The 22,991-nt window shown below is 45.2% G+C and overlaps 1 protein-coding gene across 3 annotated transcripts in view; it reads right to left on the minus strand.

Moving 5' to 3' along the window:
• Nucleotides 1-22,991, minus strand: part of bcl11ba (BAF chromatin remodeling complex subunit BCL11B a) — a 62,473-nt gene that overhangs the window by 34,001 nt on the left and 5,481 nt on the right. For all 3 annotated transcript variants that reach the window (XR_002950761.2, XM_024400999.2, XM_024401000.2), the window contains exon 2: nt 10,804-11,298. Coding sequence is in view for 2 of the 3 variants with exons in the window: in XM_024400999.2 (XP_024256767.1) it covers nt 10,804-11,298 (495 nt within the window). In the remaining variant the exon portion in view is untranslated. The remainder of the gene's footprint in view (nt 1-10,803; nt 11,299-22,991) is intronic.

The following is a 22,991-nucleotide window of genomic DNA, read 5'->3' on the forward strand; positions in this document are numbered from 1 at the left end:
CACACACAGACATACACACACACACACACACACACACACAGACATACACACACACACACACAGACATACACAGACACAGTAAGGATAAAATATCACAAGATATAATTTTCAAATGAACATGGAAGTATCCTTTCCTTAGTTAGCAAACAGTCATTGTCACCCTGAATCACGTTTTTATTTTCTATTCTCACTTATTTTCACAGCAACAGCAGCTGTTTTACTCCAATTATCTCCATCTGTCACATTCATTTTGTTGCCGACAATAAAACAATACAAGATATGATACTGTATTATATTAATACGTCAAGGCGATTAGAGTAAAAAAAGAAAAAAAAAGAAGAGGAACAACCTCCAGAATTATCCTCGGAGGTCGTGTCCATCTTTCAGGGATAAAACCTCTTTCGGCACAATTATCTCCGGGCTGATGACAACGCGGCTCGGGTGAGGCCCGTTTAAAATCTCAGAGCCCAATCTCCCATCACTTGCTAGAGCTGTCAAGCCCTGGTTCGTTGCCTTACTCCACTCCTGTGTTGAGTGTCTGTCCGCTCTAAAATATCTTTGTTTTGGCCGCGGCCCCAGACTCTCCATGCTGGTAAAAGCTCTGCATTTAATTCTGTCGTTATTTTCAAATGACTGGGAGACCACCAGATTCTCTCTCCCTGAAGAAAAACACACACACTCATTCTCTCCCTCCCTCTCTATTTCTCTCTCATCTCTCTTGCGTTTGTGTATAAGGAGAAACACACACACACACTGCTGTGTGAAGCCTTTGCCAAAACCACAAGTGAAAGGCCAAAATTCCATGAGCAAATGCTTGAACTCAGAGGGGCTATGAACAGAAAGTTTTGAGCTGAGGAGTAGAGTAGCTTCAGTAAAAGGTGTATTAACTGAGCTCTACACCTAGTCGATGGGCCCCGTGGGGTAGTTAAATGGGCTCAGTCTGTAGGGAAAAGACCAAAAGTACAACAAGGCACTTATACAACGTTTGTTAAAACACTGCCTGGATAGAATACTGTTGGCTTTACCACACCAAACAACAGACTCTAACATCAGTGATGTCACTAACAATGCCCCCAAAGAGAATCTAAATGACCCAGGGTTCACTAGCGAGATTAAAGCAATACCCAAGACAAGATTCACTCATAACATGTACAGCCAGAGAAAACTATGAAAACTACCAACAAACTATGAAGAGAAAATAAAACGCAAGAGAATAAATAAGAGCCTTGTGAAGTATAATACACTTTCAAGACAATATATATATATTTTTTTGGGTGGGGGGGGGTATTATTCAACATTGACAATGCCCTCCATTTATTTTTCACTGAGCCGGTATCTTCTACATATTGGTCCAAACAAAGTGGCTTGCTTTCAGACAAATAAGTGAGGTAAACAATAGATTTGAAATGGCTGTCTACAGCATTTAGTCTGGCTCCTGTGTGTTGTCTCGTCACACTGAGGCAGGGTTCCTCTGGAAAGGCATCCTTCTATTCCTCTTATTCCTCAGCAATTAAAGTCGATTTTTGCGGGGAACAGTAAGAGAGCAAAGCAACAAAAAAGAAGCTCCTACAAAACACACAAATGTCTGTGCCATCCATCCACCTATCCTCTGCATTCTCTGTCTCTCAGTAAAACTACTACAACCTCATCCTCTCCCTCCTTCCAGCACCCTCTCTTCATCTCCTCACCCCCCCCCCACACACACACACACCCCACCCCCTACCCCTGCTTCGACAACCGCCCTCTTCCCACCAATCACATCCCTGACGCCAGGACATCAATTCTCGCAAGTCGCAGAAAATTAACATGCATGAATGCAAAAAAGCCTGATCAGGAGTAATTAACACGGCTTCATATGCAAATTTTATTAATGCAGAACTACAAAGTCATTATGCAAATGTAACTTTCGTCAAGCCTCTTGACAAATATTCAGAGCTCCAGTCAGAGAACAGGTTTCTCTCTCTCTCTCTCTCTCTCTCTCTCTCTCTCTCTCTCTCTGTCTCTCAGTCTCTCAGTCTCTCTCACTCTCTCTCTCTCTCATCATCTCTCTCTTTCATTCTCATCCTTCTCCTGCCTAGCAGAGAGAATGTATAATAAGTCTGTTAAGTTATTTTAGACTTGAGGGATGGATTGGCTTGTAGTAGAGTTACAGCAAGTTAGCACGGTTAGTGTGCTGATGACCAAGTGTGTGTGTTTCTGTGTTTCTGTGTGCACGCGTGTGTGTGTGTGTGTGTGTGTGTGCGTGGATGCGTGCGTGTATGTGTGTGTGTGTGTGTGTGTGTGTGTGTGTGTGTGCGTGCGTGCGTACGTGGATGCGTGCATGGATGCGTGCTCGTGTGTGTGATTAGAGAGCTGGCTGAGGCTAATGGCTGTTTGGCTGTTTGGCTCTGGAGCGAGGTAATGAACCTGTGATGTGAGGGAGGGGAGTGGGGGGGGGTGATGAGAGGAGAGAGTGAGAGAATGTATGAATATGCATGAGGCTCACTGGCTTTGATGATTAAAGAAAATTTTAATATTTAAATGAGTGCATGCAAAGTGATTAACTCGAGAAAAAAAAAGGCAACGAGGCAAAAATCTAAAAAGGATTTTGAAGATGCTAAGAAGTACACAAGATGCAGCTTTCCTTTTTTATGGTCTATTAATGACTAAAACTACTCTCTCTGCTTCACGCTTCCTCTCTCTTTCGCCCCTGTCTCTCTCTCTGGTCTTTTTTCATCCGTCTTTGGAGCTGGTCCAGGCGGCAGGATTTAGAGACCAATTCAAACCCAGTATAAAGGTAGCACTTCCCTGGGTTTGGAAGTAGTGGATTAAGGAGGAGGAGAGGAGAGGGGGAAGAGAGAGAAAAAGAAAAAAAAAAGAAAAGCAAGCCGAGTGCATCTCACCAAAGGGGTCTTCCTCTGCAGCATGTAAGGCCAGCTAATCGCTGCAGAAGCAAGTTTCTACGCAAACAGCACAGCCCAGGCTGGCCAATCCATTACCGATTAGTGCAGGCATCACTTACGACAGCCACCTATGTGTAAGTGTGTTAAAGTGTGATTGTCTTTGTGTGTTTCCCGTGGGCTACTGCAGGCTGATACTGAGGAAACATAGTCTGGCTACTGACAAGAAACAAGCTGTAGAAAAGATTGGCTCATTACAAAGGACAACTAATACAGCAGACATGAATGGTAATTGGAGATTTTGATAAGACTAAAATGCATCCCTGAAGATGTGTGGGTTATTGATGCCACCATCGGTATGTTAGATCAATCCTACAGAAGACTAAAGACTCGGGCCGACGGGTTAGTGTTTGTACATGCCTGAACGTGTGTGAGCGTGGCACCCTGAGCCAGCACTTGGCAACCCCAGCAGCGGATTAAATATGCATCAGGTCTTCATCTCACACGTTGACACTTTATTTGAAATGCATGTGAACAAAACCCCTCTCATCACAACTTCGCCAACAGCACTACCTAACGAGGGAGGAGAGAGAGAGAGAGAGAGAGAGAGAGAGAGAGAGAGAGAAAGGAAGGAAGGAAGAACAGATCAACTGTGTCTGTGTGTGTATGTGAGTGAACGGCTCGCAGAAGAGAGAGAGGGAACGGAACGAGACAAAAGTGGGCAATTACCACTTCAAAAAGGGGCCGCTCGGTTCCAGACACTCGTGGCTTTATTGAAACAACAGAACAACAAGAGAACCAGCCCTAGTAATGGCTCCAGAGAAGCACATTAAAAATCAAACGCACATTGACTCCCAGGCCTGATCTCCACACATCGATCCTGGCACAGCCACAGCTCCACGCCCCAACGCACACAGCGCACACAAAAATACAAATGTGTGTAGTGTTATGGAAACAGATTTTTAATGCTTTACGGTCTGTGTTGTGTGATTATTTATTTATTGTAGATGTGTGTTTGTATGAGAGTGTGTGTGTGCGTACGTGTGTGTGTCCTCAAGGAATAGGGGACATTTGGTGTATCACCTAGAGACTGTGCCCCTGTCATCTTTGAGGTTATGCCAGCCTTCCTGTCCACACTGCAGTAGAAGTCACTCAAATACGGTTGCCTTTTCCAATATCCTCATTCACACTATGAACATTGCACTAAGATATTGAAATACTGAATATGTATTTAGAAAAAGTGAGTGTGAGCAGGTGTGTATGCCCTTTGAAACACACACTGCTGTGGGTTTGCAAAAGTGATGCAACCAAACAACATAGCCCATCTGTGTGTTTGAGAGAGAGAGAGAGGGAGAGAGAGGGAGAGGGAGAGGGAGAGGGAGAGAGAGAGAGAGAGGGAGGGAGAGAGAGAGGGAGAGGGAGAGAGAGAGAGAGAGACAGAGAGAGACAGAGACAGAGACAGCGAGAGAGAGGGAGAGGGACAGAGACAGAGACAGAGACAGAGAGAGACAGAGACAGAGACAGAGACAGAGACAGAGACAGAGACAGAGAGAGAGAGAGAGAGAGAGAGAGAGAGGGAGAGAGACAGAGACAGAGACAGAGACAGAGAGAGAGAGAGAGACAGAGACAGAGACAGAGACAGAGACAGAGACAGAGACAGAGAGGGAGAGGGAGAGACAGAGGAGAGAGAGAGAGAGAGAGAGACAGAGAGAGAGGAGAGGGAGAGGGAGAGGGACAGAGACAGAGACAGAGACAGAGAGAGAGGGAGAGGGAGAGGGAGAGGGAGAGGGACAGAGACAGAGAGAGAGACAGAGAGAGAGAGAGAGAGAGAGAGAGAGAGAGAGAGACATGTGGATGCCCCTACAAAACTCCAGCCCTCCCTCCTGAAAGAAGAAGACATAGCCTGAGGGCTCAAACAGCCAGTGAGCACATCAGTGAGATGGGCAGTTGAGGTGTGATAGGAGGAGAGGAGGCTGGCAGACTGGGCAGACAGCTGGCATGGGGAGCCTTTCTGACGCAACACCGCTCTCTGGGCACGGTCTCAAAAGTAGGTAGGCAGGAAGTGTGCGTAGGTGCATGTTGCCAGGTGTTATGGCGTCGCCGTCAAAGTCAACTGTGTATGAAGTGTACGGCGGCACCAGTGGAGATGTAACGTCCCTGTCAGAGCTAAATATCTTTATAAATATAGCATGTCTTTTGAAATATTCAGTTGGGGATCTGGTGAGAGAGAGGTCAGCTATAACTCCCCCCCCACCCCACCCACCCACCCAGGCACCTGTTAGCCTGTGTGTGTGTGTGTGTGTGTAAACCTCTCAGACTGATTCCAGACCTGCTTAGAGGCCAGACGGAGGCGGAACGGACACACCTGTGTCTTTACTGTACCAATGTGTGTGTAACAGCAACTCACGTACCAGATATCTGACGAGCGAAACGTTGTGGTGTACACGTTATGTATCGAACGTGTATGGTAGAACGCAGCTGTGTGTGGAAGGACTGGAACGTTTGTGTGTGTGTGTGCGTGTGTGTGTGTGTGTGTGTGTGTGTGTGTGTGTGTGTGTGTGTGTGTGTGTGTGTGTGTGTGTGTGTGTGTGTGTGTGTGTGTGTGTGTGTATACATCACACACATGGTTAGGGTTGATCTTTCCATTGATTGCACTGCACGAAGGACAGCTGTCGTGTCTTTGTGCCAGCCTTTGTATCAGACACAAATCAAATATTATTTGTCACATGCGCCGGATAAAATACCGGTAGATGCGCACTTACAAACCCTTAACCAGCAATGCAGTTCAAGAAATAGAGTTTAGAAAATATTGACTAAATAAAATAAAATAAAATAAATAAGAAACACAAGAAAATGACATAACAATAACTAGGCTATATACAGGGGGGTACAGGTACCGAGTCAATGTGGGGGAGAACAGGTTAGTCGAGGTCATTTGTAAACTGTCTATGTATAGATAATAGGCAGCAAGTAGCAGCAGTGTAAAAACAAATATAGGTAGACCTTAGACAGTCCCAACAGTGATCTCCCCAGATACACTATGTGGGCTTCTGGCATCTCTCTCAAAGCAACAAATGGGACACTATGTGCTCTCCTTTTCCCCAAACACAAAATCCTGTTGGCTCCAGCCCGAATCCTGTTCCTTCTCTTAATTCTTGGTGCGCCACCAGAAGTGCTCCCCCTTCAATCTTGGTGCGACACCAAAAGTGCTCCTAAAAGCTTGCCTTTACCACGCTGCCAAACCGAAACCAAACATAGCACTTAAAAACATCTACTGTACAAACACACATACAGTGTGTGTCAAGCGGCAACACGTCACCCTAAGAAGGTATCTAGCTAGCGAGGCCCCCTGACTGCTGAGAGTGTCTGTGGCCCATTTTGACTGTGAGCTTTTCCACTCCTGTCCAACTGGCCTTAGTTAAAATGTCTGAATTAAACCCTGGATCACAAGTGTTTAAGAGCAGCACACCACGGTGTTAGGTGCTGTTACACCCTCTGCTCTGATGAGGTGAAAGCAAAGGAGTGGGATTTTTTTTCTCTTTCTCTCTCCCTCCTTCGCCCTCTCGCTATCTCCTCTCCTTCACCTTCTTGCTCTCTCTCTCTCTCTCTCTCTCCTCTTTAATCTCTCTCTCTTTCACAACTGAGCCTGGTCCTTACCGACCCAAACTGTCACAGTGCCACAGCCAGGGGCTTATGGGTAAAGTGGCTCTGTCACTTGAGTGTCTCGGAGCTGTGACACCTTCCTCGCGGATCTCACAACACCCAAAGTCCTCAACTCTCCTCAGCACTCCGACATTCACAGGCTTGGTGACTAAGCTGCAGCACAGTCCCTCCGGGCCAGGTTATTAACCACATGACCCTTTCATCCTCATAGTATTTCATATGGCCCTTTGAGAATATTGTAAAGGATATCAAGACCACATAAGCCTTCTCAAAAGGCCCATATGAAAATGGTATGAATGCATAGCACACATAACACAAGGCTGATTGGTTTGGAGACGGGGTCATTTGGTTCCCTTATCCAATGGAACGCCCGCCGATTGCACTTGCATCAGGAGAGGTAAGAAATAGCCTCACTCTAATCTCTGCTCATCACTCTCTCCCCAAGACCTCCAATTACTGTGCAATTAAATAACGACAGGACAGGAAGGACTTAAATGCTCACTCTCTCTCGACAACTCACTCACGCAAACTATTAAGGGGCGGAGGTGGAGACATTTTGATCGCTTAATGACATACAATTGACCAGCTCAGTGCAATCTGACAGTCTGGGTTACTTCCGCAAGCATTCCCCAGGCGAGAGGCTTTCTCTCTAGGTGTTAACCTGCTCGAGCCACAGGGTAGGTGCGCGTGTCCCAAATGCCACCCTACAAATGCCACCCTACTAAATATATAGTGGACTACATTTGACCAGGGGCCTCTCTCTCTCTCTCTCTCTCGCTCGCCCACAGCGGTGGGGCTCTCCTAGCCCCGGGCTATAGTGGGAATGTCATATTTTATTTAATTAGGGTCTATTAAACATAATTAAATTGCGCTGAAATTTAAGACAGCTAAGTGGCAATATAAGGTGGTCGCTGAGCAAGGCTCCGTGTCCTGCTGATACCGGAGCGTCAGAGAAATATTGAATTCAACCCTGGAGTGGTTCCTCTTCCATGGCTGTCCTATATACTCATAGATAACATTGACTTTCCTCACAGCAGGCCAAGGGAGGGGAGGAAGAGAAGGATCCCTGTAAAGGGAATGGAATATGAGGTGTTGCAGGTGCGTGTTTGTCCCCCCTTGATATGAGTTGTGGAGATCAAAGCGGTTGCGTTTTGTTTTTATGATCATCAGCCTGAAGGGAGGAGGCGTTGGCCTGTTGTGTGTAATACTACCTCTGCTTTCGGATATTCTCAGTGTTACGTTTCATCCCCAGGTTTACTAAATAAATTCATATAAAACGAGGCGAGGTCTTCTCAGTCTACTGTACTGCAAACACACTCCGGGTGGCTGGTGTTTATCGCAAACACAAGACAAGAGAAGACCGAAACAAAGAAGAGCTGTGGTGTGTCATGTGACAGGAAGTGATCGCTAAGACATGGCCCCTCCCCTTCCTGTGTGAGAGCTGTCAGTCCCAGGGCAGGTATGTAGTGTGGTGATGAGATGGGGTCTGACGGCTGGGTGAAGCACGGAAGTGTCCAAGCTTGTCAAAACAACCTGTCTGCTAGGGAGTCTCCTCTCTCTATGTCTCATCCAGACACACAGGAACACATCAAACTGCTGTTTGGACGCGAAGACTCAACAGAAGAGCGAGAGGAGAGGTCCTCAGAGCACAGAGACTCATAATGCTGTTCTGTCCACGATCAGCTGCTACTATCACTGTGGAAGCTGAAAAACCTCCCACACTCCTCTTTTATGCTCTCTCTCCCTTCTCTCACTCCCTTTTTCACCACTAGAAGATGACAGATGGATATATTATATTAAAAGAGAGGGGAAAAAAACAAATTCATGAAAAATGATCGGTGCTTGGAGAGCAAAGATACCACTTCTATTTTTAAAAAGCTCGCTGAGAGTATGAGTGTGTTTCTTCTTTTTTTTCCCTTTTCCATTTCACGTTGAGAACAAATGGAAGTGGAAAGGTTTAGCATAAAAGAATACTTTACCCTGCTGGGAGGCAATTATAAATGGTGGTCGGCTGCAGGCTTGTGTTTAGCCCCACGCACAAGCTGACATTCAAGCTTCTTAATCACTTTCTGAGGACGCCTCCTCCTCGCCCTGCTTTCTATCCCTCTCTCCCATTCTCTCTCTCTCTCTCTCTCTCTCTCTCTCTCTCTCTCTCTCTCTCTCTCTCTCTCTCTCTCTCTCTCTCTCTCTCTCTCTCTCTCTCTCTCTCTCTCTCTCTCTCTCTCTCTCTCTCTCTCTCTCTCTCTCTCTCTCTCTCTCTCTCTCTCTCTCTCTCTCTCTCTCTCTCTCTCTCTCTCTCTCTCTCTCTCTCTCTCTCTCTCTCTCTCTCTCTCTCATATGGAAGGCATAAATGTATTTATAGAAAACCTTAATATGATTTGCATAGGCACATGTCACCTGTCGTTATTTTAATCCTCCTGTTATCATTTATGGGGTTGATTTCTAAAATACGCTTGAAATGAAAAGCTTGCAAAAATTATATTTTGCTTGGAAATATAAATCTAAATTATATTTAGCTTGGAAATGGAAATATTAAATGTTATTTCTGTAGTTTAATTTACTATTGATATACACGTCCAATTTAACCTCTAACATGTTTTTCCCTTTTAATGTAAAAATGGTTCTGTTGCTAGAATATATACTGTGCAATTAGAATTTTTCACAAGCATAATTGAGCTGACTTCACAGAAAGACTATGCAGTAAGATAGCTGTTAATAATATGTGCATATCACATTAAAAACACAGTGTATACAAAATAAATCCTCTTAACGTGACCTCAAATTAACAATACCAATCAATTAGTGCACATGCCTCAGTACACTTCTCAAGGCATGCTATACGCACCAGCTGTGCGATGTCATTAAGTAGTGGCCTATTTGCAACCTATCACGTTTTTCTCCTTGGAGAATAAGAGTATAAAATGAAAAAAACGAAGATCAAGCTTCGATTTAAGACATATTTCTTTGAACAAGCCTCAAATTACCATATCAAATTGCTGTAAAAAAAATAAAATAATGTTTTATCTAAATAGTTGAAGTGCAGAGGGAGCTGCTGAGGGATGCCTTCTAAGGCAGAGAGGAAGGGAAGTTCTCAGAAGTGTACAGAGACACGGTGTTAAAATATTGATAAAGTTCCCCTAAACGCTAGTGTTTTACTGCACCGGCCAAACCGCAGAGCCACACACTTCAGAGCGCAGGATTATACGCACACGCAGTCGCAGACTTGGGAGTGCACATGTTGAAGTCGCACACTCACTGCAGAATAGTATTGTTGAGTTCTAAAATATTACACAGTAGCTATCAATCCGTTGTTACATTTTTTTTTTAAATTAAAATGCATTCGAGGGCAATAAGAAAATATTCAGATAAACCTTGACATAAGGTCTTTGTCTCCAATGACTACCAGTCTCAATGAGGAAGCAGAGTGAAGAAGCATGGTGGCTAATGGATCATTTTGCCACTTCCTGATTACTAGGAGACGTGAGGTATTGTGGCGATGGTGTTGGAGAAGAAATTGTCTTTGCTCCCGCTGGTTAACTTCACAAATAACGATTTGCAGAAAGAAGAGACGGAGGAAAGACAAAAATCAAAATAAAAGCTGTAATGATGAAGACCGAGTGAGGCAGTGTCATAAACCTGCGTTGGTTTCTCCTGGCAACGTTGTCCATCCCAGAATATGATTGTATTTCATGAGACCCATTTCCCTCTGGGTTTCTTTGTGGAGGACTTGACTTGCCTGAAAGATAACTGTGGAGGAGAGGAGCTCCCCCTCTTCTCTCCCTCGTGCTTCCAGCTGGTCTAAGCTAAACTGCCTCTTTACCCCCACTGAATAGGGAACTAGCTCTTTTAATCCTGCTCGGTTTTTCCTTCTTTTTTTTTTTTTGCCTATATAAATCTTAATGAGCTTTTCACCTTTTAAGCAGATGGCTTAGGCTGGATTTCTCCATGAGAGTAGGGGTGAGTCTCTGTCACGTTTTGCACAATTTGTTTCAACTAGCCGAGTCCTTGAGGGGGTTTTAGGGCTTTGAGTGGGTAATGTGCTGTTTCTCCTCTCTCCTCTGTCCTCTCTCGTCGTTCGGCACGGCACCCGCTCTGCCCTAATGAAATCAGCTCACTCTCTCCCCTTTCTATTTCTCTCTCATGAGGGGCTGAGCACTATCACAATCACAACAGGAAGCCCCTGTCTGGTTGCTACAGAGGTAAATGAGAGGAGAGATAGTGTGTGTGTGTGTGTGTGTGCGTGCGTGTGTGTGTGACCTACCTGCCAGGGCACTCTCCTGCTTGGGGCAAATTCCTTTGGTGGGCGTCACCATCAGCCTCTCATCCTCTTCCTCCTCCGGTGTCACCTGGATTCCGATTTCCACCGGTTCCACCACTTTCCTCAGCTGGCTGTGACCGTGGCGACCCTGGTTCTGCTGCTGCTGGTGGGGCGGGGAGGGGCTGCTGCGGTCGGCGGCCATCTTGTCGTAGCAGCCAGGACCTTGCAGTAGGGCCTGGCACTGCTTCTTCTTGTGCTCGATGAAGAGCAGGATGTCTCCCAGGGGGAAGTTCATCTGACACTGGCCACAGGTGAGCAGGTCGTGGTCCCCCAGTCCCATGGCCAGGCTGTCGGATAGGCTGGGGTCCAGCAGGGCCGGGTGGGACAACAGGGGGTGGGGGTGAGGTTGAAGGTGAGGGTGAGGTTGAGGGTGGGGGTGAGGTTGGGTGAGGGAGTCAGACACGGAAAGTCCGCCATCCACATGGTCAGCCTCCGCCGCTGAGAGAGAGAGAAAGTGAGAGAGAGAGAGGGGGGGTGGGGGTTATTATAAATAGTGTGATTTGTTCTGTGGAAGTGTAGAACACAGCTCTGGGTTATAGCAGGGGTTCCCAGACGTATTCACTCGGGGCCCCCCTTCCAGCATTGGGGAACATGACACACACTGTTCACACCCCTCTAATTTTGCAGGTTTATAGCTTATTTCCTGCAATTCTGCGCATGTTGTCATGGGCTGCAAAGGAAATGTTGCACATTTTAAAGCTAATTTAAAAAATAGAATGAATGCAATGACTAACATGACAAGAGGAACTGATTTTGAAATTGCACCCTGCACGTTATACTATTACAACTTTCAAGAGTAAGTTTAAAGGGGGGGACTTCTGAGCTCCCCTGCCAACCCACTGGGTTATAGGACTCAGTCTGAAAGAAAGAGAGAAAGAAAGAAAGAGAGAGAAAGAGAGAGAGAGAGAGAGAGAGAGAGACTGGCATTTTCTACAACCACAAAAGCCCTGCAGATCTGCTGGCTGATTCTGTCACCTAGATAAACAGAGACTCACAAACCGCAGACAACTGCCCTCTACTCCCTCTCCCCCTTCCTCTCTCATATCCTCCATTTTGAAATATCATCCTACACCTTTCAACACGTGGCTACAATCGCCTCTTTGTAGTCCGAGGCTCTCGTTCGGTGTTGCCACCTTCACACTCTTACACTAAAACCTCTCTGACTGCCACTTCTCGCTGCGCCTTTTCATCTCTCCCTACTTCCTTTGCCTGTTTCTCTTCACCCCACTGACCTTAGCTGGCTAGAGCGTCTCTCAGACACATGCCAACTTCAGCCAGCGCTGTGCTGTTGTTCCGTCAGAGGCTTTGAGCTGCGCTGAGCAGAGTGTCTCTCTACCGTACTGTACTACTGTGCTGTCTTGTACTGTGGTGCACAGGGTTCAAGTTCATGTGTGCAGAGAGCATGTTTGTAGATACGTGGGGCTGTATATAAACTGTGATGCTATCGCCACGGCAATCATAGCTGAGATGTTATCCTCACACACACACCAGCGGCGCGGGGTAAAAGAGAGGGCGGGGAGAGAGAGAGAGGGAGAGAGAGAGAGAGGGAGAGGGAGAGAGAGGGCGGGAGAGAGAGAGGGGCGGGAGAGAGAGAGGGAGAGGGAGAGAGAGGGAGAGGGAAAGAGAGGGTGGGAGAGAGAGAGAGAGGGAGAGGGAGAGAGAGAGAGGGAGAGAGAGAGAGGGAGAGGGAAAGAGAGGGTGGGAGAGAGAGAGAGAGAGAGAGGGAGAGGGGAGAGAGAGGGAGAGGGAGAGGGAGGGAGAGAGGGCAGGAGAGAGAGAGAGGGAGAGGAGAGAGAGAGGGAGAGGGAAAAAGAGAGGGAGAGGGAGAGAGAGGGAGAGAGGGGAGAGAGAGGGAGAGGGAGAGAGAGGGAGAGAGAGAGGGAGAGGGAAAGAGAGGGCGGGAGAGAGAGAGGGAGAGAGGGAGAGAGAGGGCGGGAGAGAGAGATGTCTCAGGGAGAGAGATAAAGTGGTACGCAGAAGAGAAGCTGGGGTGAGGACAGAGGTAAAGACAGGTTGACAGAGAGAGAGAGAGAGAGAGAGAGAGAGAGAGAGAGAGAGAGAGAAGAAGAAGGGATAGAGAAAGAGGGGGGTTTGAGCAACTGATAAAAAGAGGTTGATTTTTTTTAAAGCAAGGGTAAAAGATACAGGTAGCGTGAGCCCCTGCATGCTGCTCAGGTAGCCCTGTTTACATGTCTCCCAGGACTCTCTCCCTCCTTCACTAATTGTAGATGATGGATCACCAGCAGGCTGTGCATCCTTCTGCCATTTGTATAAGCTCCAAATTATAAATGCAGACAGATTTGTAATGTCGAACTGAGCAAAGGCCTCTGGATATATGATCACACCTTTAGCATGTGTTTGTTTTGCTTGTGTTTATTTTTTAACAGAAACAGCCACAACGGGTTAAAAACATCATCCCCAATTATTACCACAGTCAAAAGTGTATAAAAGGACATTCAGTGAATGGAAATACTGTGTTTGATTTTATTCAATGGCATTCAATACTTCTCCTTTTTAATATCATATATTATTATTATGAACTGCCATACCTATGGTCCCTGTAGTACATATGGAGAAGAAAAACAACTCATTTTTGTATTCTATTGCTTCCCTGTGATGTAAAATAGCCATTGCCTGATCAATGCCGGATGACCCTGTCGTGGAAGACATGAGGACAGGTAGGTGGTGCATTTTGCCTCGGCTTCACTTTTCCAGCATCATATCTAGATGCACGTAGCATTACTGTTGACATGCAACCATTGTGTTGTATGATCACACTCAGGAGTGTGCGTGTGTGTCATGGCCTGATCCCCACACACACACACACACACACACACACACACACACACACACACACACAGAGCCGAGGTGCCCTGCAGGCATAGGCAGGCCATCTGTGCATCAAATTAGGCTGCAGTGGTTCTCCTGTGTAAATGAACAAGCCACAGAGATCAGCCCACACACCCACACACACACACACACGCAGTTATAAACAATTGTGCTATCATGCACTCACTTTGCATTGCATTGTGGGAACTGAGGTCGATTTCCTGCTGTGAGTAGAGAGGTGTGGTGACATCAGGAAGTGACTGTAGACAGCTCAAAACACTCTGATCAGGACCTGTGAATCACAGCCTAGCTAAATGTTGCTCTCTGATTTACCCTGGGAAGGTATTCAGAGCAGTCTAAATATCGCTACCTGAAGGATTCGGCTCCTATAGACTACAGAAGGACATCAGTAGTGTCAGCAGTGTTAAGCCTGGGCTGACTAGGCTTTACTCTGCACTCTAGAAGACTGGCATGAGTCAAGCAAACAAACACTGTCAGATTGTGTGGGATTGGATCAGTGAACTGTGCTGAGGTTCTAGGACAGTCTATGATGGCGTCTGCACGCACGCTGTTGTCCACGGCACCCCTTGCCTACCAACCACCGATAACCATGCTGTCACCTAGGTTACATTACGTCTCATCATTCTCTCTGATCCCTCAACAAATACTTCCTATAATTCCATTAGAAATGTCAAATGTTACTCATCTTCATCCAGCACGCTCCGCAGAGACAGGAGGCGTGCGTCGAATTAGAGCCCTATTCCCTATCTAGTGCACTAGGGCGTTGATTTGGATACAAGCCTACAGATTAGGGGACGCGAAGGAGAGAGAGAGAGACACAGAGAGAGAGAGACAGAGAGAGAGAGAGAGAGTCAGAGACAGAGACAGAGACAGAGACAGAGAGAGAGAGAGAGAGTCAGAGACAGAGAGAGAGAGAGAGAGAGAGAGAGAGAGAGAGAGAGAGAGAGAGTCAGAGACAGAGACAGAGACAGAGACAGAGACAGAGACAGAGAGAGAGAGAGAGAGAGAGAGAGAGAGAGAGAGAGAGAGAGAGAGAGAGAGAGAGAGAGAGAGAGAGAGAGAGTCAGAGACAGAGAGAGAGAGAGAGAGAGAGAGAGAGAGAGAGAGAGAGAGAGAGAGAGAGAGAGAGAGAGAGAGAGTGATATGTTCACAGTCGGGTTTAAATATAACTTAAACCTGCAGTATAGAGCATGTACTGAGATATACTCCATCTGGCCTCATGCAAACTGAAGACTCAATGTGTTTGACCTGTATTAAAGTCAGTGGCTTTTTGAGAAGAAAAGACAAGCTGATATAAGTGTCCGTTTGTTTTCTATCTGACATGTTCTCTGTGGCTTTTGTCTCCGAGACACAAAATTAGCAGGTCTTGATGAGGTTGGTAGGTTGTTGCTCAAGATGTGGCTTAGGGTGTGGGTCTCTATGCAAATGACAGATGTGAAGGCAGGAAGGAAGAAACTCCTGGCTTTGGTCTAATTGACCTAATAAGGCTGGTTGAGTCTGAGGGGCACCTTGGTAACAAGTAGTTCACTGTGTACTGTACGGAATAGGGTGCCATTTTGGGATGTAGTCTGAGTCAGAGAACCTACAAATTGGGTTTCAATTAGTGGGTGTAAAGCACAAAAACCCAAAGCAAATTGAGCGTCTAAGAATGAACGACAAGCTAAAATGGACGGAAGCCTTCACATTCTAGCAACCAGCCAGATCATCTTTTTTTAATTTCAGAGAAACTCCACTCATAGTGTTTCTCCCAAAGGAGAGTGAAATTGCTGCTGACAGGTATCTGGCCAATCAGATTGTCCGTCTCGCTGGCCCAGAAAAAAAGGCCCATTTCTCTTTCCAGCAGAGTTTGGTTATATAATACAGCCCAGAGGAGCGTGTCGGTATTCTACGCTAACTTTTGCCATGGTCATCATCAGGGAGAGGAGAGGAGAGGGTTGTCATGTTAATATCTCGGGGTAAACCGTTCCGCCGCTTACCTCCTCCGTTCCGTTTGCCCTCGCTCCTCGCTACAAACACTTTTAATAAAGTGAGACTGTTCACATTCTCCACACCGCAAAAATAAAAACTGAAGATAACAGTCCCCTATTCACACGCAAATGTAAGAACGTTTAAACTCTAAAATGCTTTTCAACGTTTTTCTTTCTCTTCACTGTTTCAGACGGTCAGAGGGGGCTAATTAGAGAGCACACGTCATTTCTGACTGATTTCATATTGGTTTTCACTGACACCATTTAAATCATGAAAGAAAAAAGCTCCTCTAATTCTGTCCAGATAGAAAGTTCTGCTCTGTGCCAATTAAGACCCTTCATAGTGGTGCTGTTACATGTGTCGCTGGGAGAAGGAAGGAAGGAAGGAGGGAAGGAGGTAAGGAGGTAAGGAAGGAAGGAATGAAGTAGGTAAGGAAGGAAGGAATGAAGGTAAGGAAGGAAGGAATGAAGTAGGTAAGGAAGGAAGGAACGAAGTAGGTAAGGAAGGAATGAAGTAGGTAAGGAAGGAAGGAAGGAAGGAAGGAAGGAAGGAAGGAAGGAAGGAAGGAAGGAAGGAATGAAGTAGGTAAGGAAGGAAGGAATGAAGTAGGTAAGGAAGGAAGCAAGGAAGGAAGGAAGGAAGGAAGGAAGGAAGGAAGGAAGGAAGGAAGGAAGGAAGGAAGGAAGGAAGGAAGGAAGGAAGGAAGGAAGGAAGGAAGGAAGGAAGGAAGGAAGGAAGGAAGGAAGGAAGGAAGGAAGGAAGGAAGGAAGGAAGGAAGGAAGGAAGGAAGGCCGGGGAAAATACCTAATCAAACTATAAAAGACAGTTTACTGTTTGTTCACCATTTTCCTCCATGCCGCGCTACGCCACGCCGTGGCAGGCGGCTCTCACCAAGGCTGCGTGTTTGCGGCTGAGACTGCAGTCAGTGCCACCACACACACACACACACACACACACACAACATGCCAACACACACGCCAACACACACTCTCACAGAGACGTAAAGCACAAACACATTCACGCACAAATGCAGACATGCCGAACGCACACCGGTCTGGTATATGCACAAAGAAAACAGTGCTTAACTCACATACCTCCCCCTCCCCAATGTACTGTCACCCTAACCAACTTTCAGCCAACCTCAATAGAACTGAGGAAGAGCCCTGTCAGACACAGACACAAGCTAGGCTTAGATACACATACAAAAACTTAGACAAAAATTCACACTTCTCCTGTAAATATACACATACTTAACACAAACAAACAGGCCTATAGGGCTTAGGCAAGGTCCACAACCAGACACCCAGGCCTGGGTTCACACGCCGTTTCGCTGGACACCCAGGCCTGGGTTCACACACTGCCTGACAGCGTTAACAACCAGAAAGCCACTCTCTCTAACCAACCATAATCACACAGTACATATCTGAGAGGGTTTCAAACCAGAGGGTATATATTAAACATCTCAGAGTAAAGATTCTCTCTCTCTCTCTCTCTCTCTCTCTCTCTCTCTCTCTCTCTCTCTCTCTCTCTCTCTCTCTCTCTCTCTCTCTCTCTCTCTCTCTCTCTCTCTCTCTCTCTCTCTCTCTCTCTCTCTCTCTCTCTCTCTCTCTCTCTCTCTCTCTCTCTCTCTCTCTCTCTCTCTCTCTCTCTCTCTCTCTAACACACTTTAACTGAAGCTTTTGTCACCTATGAGCGTGACACTAAGTGCTTCTGGTATGAGTCTAGCTGGACTGAGTCTAGCAGGTATGCTACTTGGCCTGATATTTAAATGCTAAATGCAGTAACACACAAAGCATAAAACCAACATCGCATGGCTTAAGGTTAGCTTTAACAGGTACGTGTCCAGACCAACTAGCTCTACAGTCTCACGTCAGAAGAATTTCAAAGTGTTCCAGGTTAAGATGAAGCATTAACTCTGAACACTTAAGGTAAGGGTTAAGGTTTCTATCGCCGGATTTGAACAGAGGCATATGCTTTACACCCATCCGCCAACCCCGTCAACAACACCCTAGCAAAACCGAAACCTACTTGAAGATAAGAGCTCACTTTTGCCCCTAGTGGACAGTTTCCACATCCTCTCCCCGACATCCTCAAACGTGGATGGACTTCGTATAGTGACTTGCATCACGGGTGACCTGGCTGGTCCAGACGCAGCTGCAGTCAAGAACACACACACGGTAAGGAGTGTGTGAATGGAGATTACGTTTTGAATTGGAAATATTCTAGCTGTGGACTTTGAACACACACACGTGCACACATACATTGATTCCAAGGTTTGTATGTGTGTATGAGAGAGAGTTTGAGCTGCCGTAGTAGTAAGCCTTTCCTCTGCTCCTACCCAGCCAAGCCTGGGTTAATTAAGAAAGAGAGAGAGAAAGAGAGAGAGAGAGATACAGAGACAGAGAGACAGAGAGAGACAGAGAGACAGAGAGAGAGAGAGAGAGAGAGAGAGAGAGAGAGCGAGAGAGACAGAGACAGAGACAGAGAGACAGAGAGAGACAGAGACAGAGACAGAGACAGAGAGAGAGGGAAAGGTAGGAAGGAAGGCAGGAGGCCCATACTCTATAACATGTATCCACTTGTAGGCATAAAGATAATGACGATATTTTGGATACGGTATACCCCAGGACTGACACCTTGAAATCCATGCCGTTGTGGCATAGGCTGGAGAAGGAAAACTACACACACACACATGTATCTGCAGTCACTGCCATGTACAGAAACTCACAGAAAGGCACACAGACACACAGTGAGAGAGCTAAGAGACAGGAACTTTACACACTTCTAGGTATGTTGCCCAGTGGATCCAGCCCAGCTGTGGACGGAGCAGAGCGTCACACACTGTCAGAGCACTATAGAGACCCAGGGAGTGTCGTAAATCAGCCTATGAAAACTCTGCATGGAGTCACGGACACGGCTGAGACCTAACCCGGAACACTACACTACAGCCTGAACCCAGTGCTACAGCCCTCTAGGTTCGGTCCCAAATGGCACCCTGCTCCCTATTTAGTGCAATGTGCAGTGCTCTGGTCAAAAGTAGTGCACTGTATAGGGAATATGGTTACATTTGGAGTGCAACCTCTGTCCTCTACCCTCACATACCTTCACACAGACAAGCATAGCCTCCTCACCCAACATCAAAAACACGGAGAGAGAGAGAGAGAGAGACAAAGGCACAGGACACGCAGGAGGAGGAAGGAAGGAAGAGAGGAGAAACAAGGAGAGAATATGCGAGCGTATTAATCAAAGGGACCAGGCAGACATTTTGTTAAATTGCTCTGGCGAGAACGCCTTGTCTGAGAGAGGAGAGGTTTATTTACTGAATAATTACACGCTTTCTGCTAGATACATACAGCATATACCTAGCTAGCTACCAGAATGATCTTACCATCCATCTACATTACGGTACATACTACATGCATCTAGGTTTACACCAAATCGTTCTGGAATTGGAAACATGGTGGCATCAACTGCAAACAAAACTTACATTTCATGTTCTTAAAAAAATAAATATAGCTCAGTAAAATAATCTAAGTTCTACTTTTATAATCAAATTGTGTATTCATGTAAATGATCTCTTTAATCTGCAGCTTAAATGGAACGGACATGGGGTTAAAGATGTATCACATTCTTTTTGAATGATCTTATAAAATGTTGATTATTAGTCCATGTTTGGAAGAGAGAGAAGGAAGTAGTGGAGGTTTGCGGATGCTGTAGGGCCGGCTGCCAGAGACAGAGGTGTTGACAGTCGGACTCTAAACGGGGTGTTTGAACACCAACATCATCTAAAAACATCCACACTGAGAGTCGTCAAAAAGCTCACTCTAACTCCTACTACCTAGCCCCATCCCCCACGACAACACACACATTTAGGAAATATGGCTTTCTACTCTCTCAGCTCATACTACAAGAGCTTGCATACCACCCGCACACACAGCCTAAGAGCTCCCCCTAGCAGGTGGAAGGAAGCACGTCTAGAGACAGAGTCGGAGAGAGGGAGAGACAGAGTCGGAGAGAGGGAGAGAGACAGAGTCGGAGAGAGGGAGGCAAAGAGCAAGACTTTATACCTCATAGAGAAAGGAGGTATTGAAACAGCTAACAACATGAAGACAGACAGTGTTAAGAGATCCAGCGAGGACAGACAGACAGTTCACCATCCCTAAAGTAAGCAAACCAGGCCTCTGGCATGCATGTTATGGAAAGAGATAGATAGTGAGGATGGAGAAAGAGAGAGTGAGAGAGAGCAAGAGAGAGCGAGAGTTGGTGCTCTTCAGATGGTATTAAAAGTGGGGACATAGATGCTACAGTATTAGTAGCCTATTGAGGACATAGATGGTACAGTATTAGTAGCCTATTGAGGACATAGATGGTACAGTATTAGTAGCCTATTGAGCACATAGATGGTACAGTATTAGTAGCCTATTGAGCACATAGATGGTACAGTATTAGTAGCCTATTGAGCACATAGATGGTACAGTATTAGTAGCCTATTGAGCACATAGATGGTACAGTATTAGTAGCCTATTGAGCACATAGATGGTACAGTATTAGTAGCCTATTGAGCACACAGATGGTACAGTATTAGTAGCCTATTGAGCACATAGATGGTACAGTATTAGTAGCCTATTGAGCACATAGATGGTACAGTATTAGTAGCCTATTGAGCACATAGATGGTACAGTATTAGTAGCCTATTGAGGACATAGATGGTACAGTATTAGTAGCCTATTGAGGACATAGATGGTACAGTATTAGTAGCCTATTGAGGACATAGATGGTACAGTATTAGTAGCCTATTGAGCACATAGATGGTACAGTATTAGTAGCCTATTGAGCACATAGATGGTACAGTATTAGTAGCCTATTGAGGACATAGATGGTACAGTATTAGTAGCCTATTGAGGACATAGATGGTACAGTATTAGTAGCCTATTGAGGACATAGATGGTACAGTATTAGTAGCCTATTGAGGACATAGATGGTACAGTATTAGTAGCCTATTGAGCACATAGATGGTACAGTATTAGTAGCCTATTGAGCACATAGATGGTACAGTATTAGTAGCCTATTGAGGACATAGATGGTACAGTATTAGTAGCCTATTGAGGACATAGATGGTACAGTATTAGTAGCCTATTGAGCACATAGATGGTACAGTATTAGTAGCCTATTGAGGACATAGATGGTACAGTATTAGTAGCCTATTGAGGACATAGATGGTACAGTATTAGTAGCCTATTGAGGACATAGATGGTACAGTATTAGTAGCCTATTGAGCACATAGATGGTACAGTATTAGTAGCCTATTGAGCACATAGATGGTACAGTATTAGTAGCCTATTGAGGACATAGATGGTACAGTATTAGTAGCCTATTGAGCACATAGATGGTACAGTATTAGTAGCCTATTGAGCACATAGATGGTACAGTATTAGTAGCCTATTGAGCACATAGATGGTACAGTATTAGTAGCCTATTGAGCACATAGATGGTACAGTATTAGTAGCCTATTGAGCACATAGATGGTACCGTATTAGTAGCCTATTGAGGACATAGATGGTACAGTATTAGTAGCCTATTGAGGACATAGATGGTACAGTATTAGTAGCCTATTGAGCACATAGATGGTACCGTATTAGTAGCCTATTGAGGACATAGATGGTACAGTATTAGTAGCCTATTGAGCACATAGATGGTACAGTATTAGTAGCCTATTGAGGACATAGATGGTACAGTATTAGTAGCCTATTGAGGACATAGATGGTACAGTATTAGTAGCCTATTGAGGACATAGATGGTACAGTATTAGTAGCCTATTGAGGACATAGATGGTACCGTATTAGTAGCCTATTGAGGACATAGATGGTACAGTATTAGTAGCCTATTGAGCACATAGATGGTACAGTATTAGTAGCCTATTGAGCACATAGATGGTACAGTATTAGTAGCCTATTGAGCACATAGATGGTACAGTATTAGTAGCCTATTGAGCACATAGATGGTACCGTATTAGTAGCCTATTGAGGACATAGATGGTACAGTATTAGTAGCCTATTGAGGACATAGAAAGCTTTTGGACACGTGAACCAATGACCATCTAATCGGGAGAATATGTATAGGTATGCTGCTTTCTGAAGCTGTTGTCTTTTACTGAATACTCAATTATTCACAAAACAACAACTAGGGATTCCTGCCTTGCTCTTTCCGCTTCTAAGTTCTGTGAATATTATGAATTGATACACATAGATGCTTTTTGTGTTTCTCTCTTACAGGCACACACACACACACACACAGAACAACAACGCCGGTGACTTCAGGCTTTAGAGGTAAATAGCAACACCTTCCCTAAACAACAACTAGGGATTCCTGCCTTGCTCTTACTGCTTCTAAGTTCTGTGAATATTATGAATTGATACACATAAAATAATAGTATTCAAGCCTTTGTCGGAATTCGTACATTAGGGTCACACTATAATTATTTCCAAAAACACTGTGTCCCAATCACACGGATTATCATCATCCGGTTTTGAAACGGTTGAACAAAATGGCCCATGGCATTAATAAAAAAGTGTGTCCAGTTATTATTTTAGGGGAGAATGTATTTTTTATTCCCAACAGACCTATTGAGCTCAATGCAGGTTAAAAATGTTCACCGATACACAGAGACTGGGCGGCAAAACCTCTAACACACCTCTGTCTGTCTGTCTGTCTGTCAGTCTATGGGTTCTCTACAGAACAAAGACCAGCACAGTGGGGTTCCCCTCTGGTTCTCACTCGCTCCCAACGCAATGGGAAACATGCATCTCAAGTGGTCTCGGCTGTAATTTACACAATGTCTCGCACACTGGGCCGACACACTACGTGTGTGTGTGAGTGTGTGCTTGTGTGTGTGTTGTTTTTTTCGGTTGCCGTATATCCAATGGAAAGATATAGCTTAAATGTTAAAGGATTCAATTGTTTTTACTAATCTAAAAAACGACAAAATATTTAAATGTAAATATCTTCAAAAAATCTGATAATTACAAGGCACAAATAATATATATTGGACTGTGTAGCTATACAGACTAAACACATAATTTGCAGTCACCTATATCAGTTTAATATAAGATACCGCGGCTGAGGCGCAGTTTACCAAAGATAGTGTTCTAATTTCCATGTTTGAAACCATGCTTTAAATCCACATTTTTCCAAAACGAACATATTCAAACAGATATCCATGCGGCACCTGGAAATCAATGTTTCACACATATTGGTCGGTCGTTAAAGCTCACAGAGAACGTAGTGTGTTGTGTTATAATACAGCATACACAACC

This window comes from Oncorhynchus tshawytscha, linkage group LG11, assembly GCF_018296145.1.
Source record: "Oncorhynchus tshawytscha isolate Ot180627B linkage group LG11, Otsh_v2.0, whole genome shotgun sequence".
NCBI lineage: Eukaryota > Metazoa > Chordata > Actinopteri > Salmoniformes > Salmonidae > Oncorhynchus > Oncorhynchus tshawytscha.